We start from the raw sequence: 9229 nt of genomic DNA on the forward strand, positions 1-9229 counted from the left end.
GAGGGATTCTGTTTCTTGGAATACGATTATAGCTGGGTGTGCAAAAGGAGATTATTGTGAGGAGGCTATTGAATTGTTTGATTTTATGGTGGATTTAGAGATTAGGCCTGATAACGTTGCATTGGTCTCAACGCTTTCTGCTTGTGCACAGCTAGGAGAACTTGAAAAGGGAAAGAAAATTCATGATTATATTGAAAGGAACGCGATGAAAGTGGATACCTTTTTGTCAACTGGGTTGGTTGATTTCTATGCGAAATGCGGGTGCGTTGACGTTGCTTTAAAGATATTTGACTCGAGTTCAGACAAAAATCTGTTTACTTGGAATGCAATGCTTGTTGGCCTTGCAATGCATGGGTATGGTGAGTTATTGTTGGAGTACTTCTCGCGAATGATAGAGGCTGGGGTAAAACCAGATGGGATTAGCATTTTAGGAGTTTTGGTAGGGTGCAGTCATAGTGGTCTCGTAGATGAAGCAAGGAAGCTTTTTGATGAGATGGAATCTGTTTATGGAGTCCCTCGAGAGCCAAAGCATTACGGGTGTATGGCTGATTTGCTTGGGCGGGCTGGGTTGATTAAAAAAGTGATGGAAATGATAAAGGATATGCGCAGAGGAGATGATATGTCTGTGTGGAGTGGTTTGCTGGGAGGATGTCGAATTCACGTGGATGTTGAGATTGCAGAGAAAGCAGCGAAGCACTTGATGGAGTTGAAACCCGATGATGGTGGGGTTTATTCAATTTTGGCTAATGTTTATGCTAATGCAGAACGATGGGAAGATGTAATGAATATCAGGAGATCATTGAGCAGTAATAGGGTGGTAACGAAGATTGCTGGTTTTAGCTTGATTCAATTGGATGGCGTTGCACGTGAGTTTATCGCAGGGGATAGATTGCATTCTGAAAGTGATAAGATATATTTGGTTTTAAATGGAATAAGAGAACATCAAAGTGAACTGAGCTAGATGCCTGAACTTTCAGAATTCGAACACGTACTTGCAACATCTGCATTAGCTGTTTTGGAAGGGAATTTTATATCTGCAAAAATGACCATCAGCTTGTGATACACGGAGACAGCTGGCTGTTAAGCTAGAAATTCTTGAATGGGAACAAATATGTGGGTGCTCTTACAATTGGATGACTTTTCTAATCAAAACATACATATGCAATTATCGGTGGCGTTACCCGGGACAGTCACCCTGTAAAAGAAAGACAACTGTAGTGGAAATGCAAGTTGCGAACTTTCAAACTTCTTCCATCAACAGTGGAAAGCCAATTTTTTCAAGACATTAGCTACTGTCCAAGCAACCACTTATCTCAATGCCAACTGACCACACATCATATAAGGCAACCAATCCTGTGGCAAGAATGGGTATATATTGTGCGGCATAGCAGAGAAGGCAATCTGAAGTATGAATATGATTTCATGCCTGCTTGATATGTTCAATTACTAAAGAAAATAAAGAGCTTCAGAGCTTCCCTCCGGAAACTTGCCAAGTTGCCATAGCGCGTTGCTCATCTTCAGGTAGCCATAGCGCCTTGCTCTTTTTCACTCTGGAGTTTTCCATCTATTCTCCCTTTCCGTCTCAACTAGTCTTCAAATCATGTAATATTTATAGTGCTTTCTGTTTTTTCTTATCAGAATGCAAGCTCAACCTACTAGCAATGCTGCTCCTTACAAAGGGATGTCCGATGTATTTTGGAGGACATTTCAGAATGAAGGTTATAATGGCTTTTACAAGGAATTTTTCCAAATCTTCGAAGGTTGTGCCAGCAGTAAGCATAACATATATGGTTTACGAGGCTATGAAAAAGAGCCTAGATCTTGATTAGGGATTGCAACTGTCATACACTCTGGCATCTAAATTGATGCCAGATCTGGAATAATGTTTATGGTTTTTCAATGGTTTTTTGATAAGGAAAATTAAGAATAAGATTACTTGTCAAGTAGGTGATACAATTTTCTGAATTATACAATAGGCAGTAATCCCCTGCAGGATTGGGGGCTCATACTTTTGTCACTTGGGCTTAACAATTGGTTGAGGTTATGCTAGAGGATTGGGGGTTCAGCTGTTTACTACAGATTTTGAAGCATGATGTTAACTGAATTAATTTTGTTTAATTTTATCCTGATTAATTTTTTTCTAGGGTTTGGATGACAAAAAATGGGTCCTTTTCTCTTTCTTTCCTTTTTTTTTTGGTGATTTCAGCCAAGTTCTAAGGTTGCATTTTTTAGATTCTTACATGTCCTGGAAAATAGACTTGACCTCTATAATTAATTGGAGTCATGTTGCAATCATATGTTAGCCTGAGTTAAACTGTTTTTTAATTAGTTTGGTGGCTTCTAGATGTCTGCTATAGTTATTTGAGGGAAATATATGGAAGCAATCAAGAAGCTTTATGTGTGGATTTTCTTTTGAAGATTGTAGTTGCTATATGGTATGTTTGCAGGGCACGAAGTGATTAAGAATTGGGATATAAGTCAGGAAATGTTGTATATGTTTGCTTTAAACTTGCAAAGGCACAAACCTGTGGTTCTTTGGAGTGGAGAGATGTCTTTGGTGGCACTTTACTTAATTTTTGTATGAGTTTGACATTCGGCTACTCTTATAATCCACAGGACATGAAGGGGAAGCTGACAGACACTCGTACCAAAATCATTGTTGACTCAACACCTCCTTAAAGATCAACTCACAGTGAGTTGATGAATTTCAGCTATAAGAATTTGTTAAAAATTCATGTTTTGGATTTTAAGAATAGAAAAACAGTATATCAGTGCTTTGAAAAGACTATTGATGATTGGATGCAATCTAAAAAAACATAAAATACATAATGTCATAAATTTTCATCATTGAAGATATCTAGATGTATTCGATATATATATATATATATATATATATATATCTCAAGATTATAGAATAATAATTAAAAAAAGAGTGTCATTTATCCATGATTTACATATATATATAATGGATGTTGCACAAAAGTATTTGATAAAAGTAACATTTTGTTTCTTGACGGTGATGTAAAGTTATAGAAGATTGATTTTCAACCTACGGCTACTTGAGAAGCAAAAGACATAGATTACCGGCTTTTGGGGAGACTTGTTTTTGAACTTTTGGATGGTAAAACTAAATCACTGTCAAGTGATATCTTACACATTCTAAACACTTGCAAGCATGGAGGACATATTTGTCAAACCCATGTTATTTTAGATTTTCTAAACACTTGCAAGGAATGCAAATTTGTGTTTTAGCAATTACATATGAGAAGAAATAAACCAAACAAGAATTATATTTATTGCTCCTGATATACAAACAAAGAAAAATAGGAGGATGCTTAGACTTTGCCAAATGGAATGATTCTTAATAGGGTAACCAAAGCAAAATTTATTGTTGATATCCTGTTTTCCTCATGAGGATCATGGATTTTTCAAGAATTTCATTCGTGAGATTTCTGAGAACAATGACCTAGATACCACCTTTCACATGTTTTCAAACCCCTGTTTTTTTTCTCCGAGGATAAAATAGCTAATATTCACAACCCAACCCAAGTATTATCGTAGCGAGAACTAAAAAATCCAAACTTGAATATAATTGCTGAGCTGTATGAAAAATAAGTCTATCTAGATAGAATATTCAAAAATATTTCTCCTCAAATAGTGATGATCAATAAGATATCTTGCAATATCAATCAAGTTATGAATATTGCTTCCATTTATTTATTTTACACTACTTTGCATGAATTCAAAATAGATATTACTGAAGTTCAAAGAATTATCTTTTGAGATAAAATAATAGATTTGTAAAGAAATTAAACCTAGTGTTGAAATTTCTTGTTTAAAATTGTAAAGGGATATGCAATACTCAGCATATCTAGCTGGTCATTGTGTTTTTAAGTGTATTATCAAACTTCTTAAGAATACAATAAAAATGAATAAGAGATTCAAGGACCTTTTAGTGAAAAAAATGATACGCATCCTCACTTATTTGTAAGATACAACCATTGTTGTTATGGGATTATCTTGTAAACAGAATACAAGTAATATTCGAGATTCCTCAATACTCTACATTTGTGAGAAATTGGTGGTGGAAGATGCAAATGTTCGAATTTATGATCTTGAAGTGTCTCATCAAGTGATTAGAAAATATTTTTGACTAAGTTTGAGAACAAGTATTCGAGTTATACAACATTCTAATAAAAACACTCTCTCTCTACAAAAATGAGAGGAGTTCAATCATATTGATTTTGATGACATGTATGAAGATATAATAAAAGTCTGTGTATATTTTTTTATGCATGGAATTGCAATCTTGATTATGATGAAATGAGAGATATGAGATTTAGAATTCATTTTATAATAAGGTTGAATTAACAAACATTAAAAAGGCTAATTAATCTGTTGGTAATTAAGAGTGATTGGTGCATGTTATGGTCTCTTTTATTTTCCAACTCAATTTCTCTAGTGTTACTTTTGTAATCAAATTCATTTTAATAAAACATTACTTTCAATTCCAGGTTATGTTAGTTTTTAATTTTATTTTTATAATACAGAATATTGATCTTTGGTGCTGTCTTGTTAGATAAATATCATTTCAAGCTACTCTTTAACCCTGTTCTTGTTATTTTATTATTTTTCTCTACAACATCATTTCATTTCAGTTTTGGGATACTTGCTTTATCATTAAATGATTGCAATAAGTACAGTTTCTTATTGCACCGCATACAACAGGAAATTCAAGCCTATATCTTTTGTGTAATGACTTATAATAAACTTGTCATCAACATTTTATGTTGCATGCAGTACATTGAGAAACTATACTTCCTGCAATTATATAATAATTAGGCAAGTGTTCAAACACTAAAATTAGATGATGTTATAAAGCAAAAAAATGAAATAGCAAGAACAAAGTTGAAGGGTAGCTTGAAATGATATTTGTTTAACAACGTAATGCAAATGATTATTGTTCCGCATTATAAAAATAAAATTAAAATCTAACATAATCTAAAATTGAAAATAATGTTTTATTAAAATGAATTTAACTATAAAAGTAACATAAGAGAAGCTGAGTGGGAAAATAAAAGATCACAATATGCACCAAACTCTTTTAAAATGAATTTTAAACTTCATATCTCTTATTTCACCATAATTAAGATTGCATTTTCATGCATAAAAAATATATGCAAACTTTACCATACCTTCATATACATCATGAAAATCATTGTGATTGAATTCTTCCCATCTTTGTAAAAGGAGAATTGAACGTGATCGACAAAGAGTTTTTATATTAGGTTGTTATATAACTCGAATATTTGTTTTCAAACCTGGTTTAAAATATTTTTTAATCACTTGATGAGTTAATTTAAGATTATAAATTTGAACCCTTGAACTTTCCACCGTCAATTTCTCACAAATGTAGAGTACTGAAAAATCTCGGATATTACTTGTATTAAAGTTATAAGAGAATCCTATAAAAACAATGATTGTATCTTGTAAATAAGTGAAGCTACTTATCATTTTTCACTACGAGTTCCTTGAATCTCTTATTTGTCTTTATGGAATTCTTAAAAAGTTTGCTATGACACTCAAAGGCACCATTAGTGGCTAGATATGTTGAGCATTGAACATCCCTTTAATTTCTTTATAAATCTATTCTTCTATCTCGAGAAATAATTATTTAAACTTTAGTAATATTTACTTTGAATTCATGCAAAGTAGTGTAAAAAAATAAATGAAAGTAATATTCATAACTTCAATGACATTGTAAGATATCTTATTGATCATTGTTGTTTTAGGAGAAATATTTCTAAATATTCTACCTAGATAGACTTATTTTTTATACAGCTCAGCAATTATATTCGAGTTTTGATTTTTTAGTTCTTGCTAAGATAATAACTTGTGCTGGGTTGTGAAGATTAACTATTTTTATCCTCGGAGAAAAGAAACAGGGGTTTGAAAAAGTGTGAAGGGTAGTAGCTAGGTCATTGTTCTCAGAACTCTCATGAATGAAATTCTTGGAAAATTCATGATCCTCGAAAGGAAAACAGGACATATGAATAATAAATTTTGCTTTGGTTACCCTATTAAGAATCATTATATTTGGCCAAGTCTAAGCATCATCCCATTTCTCTTTTTTTGTATATCAAGAGCGACAAATATAATTCTTGTTTGGTTTATTTCTTCTCATATATAATTGCTAAAACACAAATTTACATCCATTGCAAGTGTTAAGAAAGTCAAAGATAACATGAGTTTGACAAACATGTCCTCCATGCTTGCAAGTGTTTAGAATATGTAAGATATCACTCGGCAGTGATTTAGTTTTACCATCCAAAAGTTAAAAAACAAGTCCCCCTAAAAACTGATAATCTATGTCCTTTGCTTTCCTAGTAGCCGTTTCAATCAATCTTCCACAACTTTACATCACCATTAAGAAACACAATGTTGTTTTTATCAAATATTTTTGTACAATATCCACTATATCTATGTGAATCATGGATAAATGACACCATTCCTTTAATTATTGTTTTATAATCTTAAGGGATATATAGGTTGAATATATATAAATATCTTCAATGATGAAAATTTATGACATTATGTATGCACCCAATCATCAAGTGTCTTTTCAAAGTATTGATATACTGTTTTTCTACTCTTAAAATTCAAAACGTGCATCCTTAACAAATTCTTATAGGTGAAATTTATCAACTCACTGTGAGTTAATTTCTGAATAAGTATTGGGTCAACAATGATTTGGGTAAGAGTATCTATCAGCTTTCCCTTCGTGTCATTTGGATTATAAGAGTAACTGAATGTTGGGTTTTAACACTTTTGATTCATGCTTATATGAAAACACAAATTATAAAAGTTAGATAGTGTATGTGTTGGAAAAGAATGTATGTCCTCTGTTGTGACTGTGGTGTCACAGCAGATCATTTGTAAGAAAAAAAAAGTTCTCATTTTAGATGGAGCAGTGAAAACAGAAGAAGAAAACACCCTTTTTTTTTTCAGAAAAGCTCCTGTATCTTTCTTCAAAAAAAAACCGTAGCTTTTTAGCAGCATTGACAAGTCTGTGAGAGAGAAAAGGAGTTGACAAATGAAAGAGCTCTTGTATCTTCTAACACCCAAGATTTTCGGCAACCTTGACAAATAAAAGAGTAGAGAGAGGGGATGTGTGTAGCTAGAGTAATGTGACAGGAAAGGGGTGCAGGTGGTATCTTCTACTGATCACTGTAGTAGGTTTCCATTATTATTATTATAAACATTAAAGATGCTCAGGTGATTGCTTCAGTGTTTAAATTTTAGAATTTGGATCCCATTTATGAAGAGCAACTTTTATGGGAGCGCAGCTGGTTGCAGTTCAGATCAAAGGGATGTTCTGCGATTAAATGTTTGGAACAAACAGTGGTTGTTCTGATATTACAGCACTATGGTTGCCAGGTAAATTCACTTTACTCGGATGCTATTCTGATATTACATGAGAATTAAACTAAGCATTCATGTTTTATGATGATCGATAAACTCCTCCAATAGCGTGCTTGAATCAGTATTCTCTCTTAGAGAATTAATATAAAACTATTTTTTGAGCCCTCACCCAACAGCTTAGACACCTTTAATTGCCAAGTGAATTGCACTGAAGCGAAGTTTATGATTGATGCTAGTAATTACAAATTTATTAGCATCTTCAAACTAATCTCCAACAGTGTCATATGTTTACAGAAACAGATGAATGCAATCATAGTCTAGGGTCAATTCGTTTACAGAAAACCATTTTTCAAGTTCTATCTTGCACTAGCATTAAACCCTGCCTGGCCAGCAGGTCGGTTCACCCCTACCTCTGGTCTGGCGTTAAAAACAATCAACTTTAAATTGACTTGATTTAACTTACTTAACATGATAGCCAACCCCAATCAGATTTTTATTTTGTGTTTTTTCTCAAAAAAATCTTATTTTTTTCGTATATTGTATTGACCTAAATTATGACTTCAATTTTTCTTGGATTTACTTGAATCGAATTTAGGCCTGTTTATTTTTTATTTCAAACAAGGCCTAAATATAACTGAAATTATCACAGCAATTGTAAGTGATATGGTATTTTCCCACTTGAGAATTATGCTAAAGATTTGCCCCTCACAGGAAACGAACATCAAAATCAAAGCCATTGGATTGTCATTTTATGTAAATTTAATGGTCATATTTATCAGCAATACGTGAAGTATAAGCATTTTAGACCTTACTCGGAATGAAGTTTTTCTAACCTGTGAATGTCCGACTTGAAGTCCTTTCGAGGAGATGAAACATTATAGTTCGGTAGGATTTTGACTTGTGTTCAGGGGCCAATACGATGACTTTGACTGCGTTTTTCTAAATCTTGATCGTGTTGACCGAGTTGATTTGTAGCTCCAACCATGCCGCCCAAACATTCCCCATTAATATATAATATTCCAGAATAAATAAATAAATAAAATGAAAATGATTTTACCTCGTATTATGGGATGGTTTTCGTAGGCTTCTGTAATAGGAATAGCATAATATAAGATTCTCAAATACCAATTATATACACGAGAAAAAGAATTAAAAGTACGCACGGGTAAGATTCTCAAATACCAATTATATACACATATATACACGAGAAAAAGAATTAAGAGTACGCACGGGTCGTTGGATTATAGGTTTAAAGGGAGATCCACTTTTAGATCCTACTAATCTCAGGATTCGTGTATATTTTTATATTTTTTTATTAAATTCTCTTGAATTATGCTTAATATTGATAATTGTTTCGTACGAAATTAAAATTATACGTACATATAAGTTGTTGAGAGAACTACCAGGTACGTAAGTGATTAATAATTTGAGTTATTATTTATAAAATAATTAAAAATAGAAGCATTTTTAATTCTTCATTTATTTTTGTTAAAGTGAATTTAATAAATTAATTGTATAAGGATTGTTTTATCGTGGTGCATTTTTTGTTTTGGTATATGTAGAATAATATTATTGAAAGTGTTTTAAGAAAATGCTATCAAGTTAAAAATCATCAAAACTGATAATTGTATGCATCTTTCAATGATTTTGACATTATATAAAAATTTAAGTTCTATCATTTATTATTATTTTTCCCCTCCAAATACTAAATATCAGTCCACGGTAATTATGACTGTTATAATTATAAAACATCAAAATCATTGATATACTTGAAATATCAAAATAATAATCATTTATTATTATTATT

The 9229-nt window shown here is 32.2% G+C and overlaps 1 protein-coding gene across 1 annotated transcript in view; it reads left to right on the forward strand.

Annotated features, from left to right (window-relative positions):
* Positions 1-1924, forward strand: part of LOC105138595 (pentatricopeptide repeat-containing protein At5g61800-like) — a 3234-nt gene extending 1310 nt beyond the window's left edge. The window contains exons 2-3 of the mRNA XM_011044723.1: positions 4-1521; positions 1639-1924. Of these exons, the coding sequence (XP_011043025.1) occupies positions 4-961 (958 nt within the window). The 3' untranslated portion in view covers positions 962-1521; positions 1639-1924. The remainder of the gene's footprint in view (positions 1-3; positions 1522-1638) is intronic.
* The last annotated feature ends 7305 nt before the right edge of the window (positions 1925-9229 follow it).

Source organism: Populus euphratica, unplaced genomic scaffold (genome assembly GCF_000495115.2).
Source record: "Populus euphratica unplaced genomic scaffold, PopEup_1.0 scaffold79.1, whole genome shotgun sequence".
Classification (NCBI taxonomy): Eukaryota; Viridiplantae; Streptophyta; class Magnoliopsida; order Malpighiales; family Salicaceae; genus Populus; species Populus euphratica.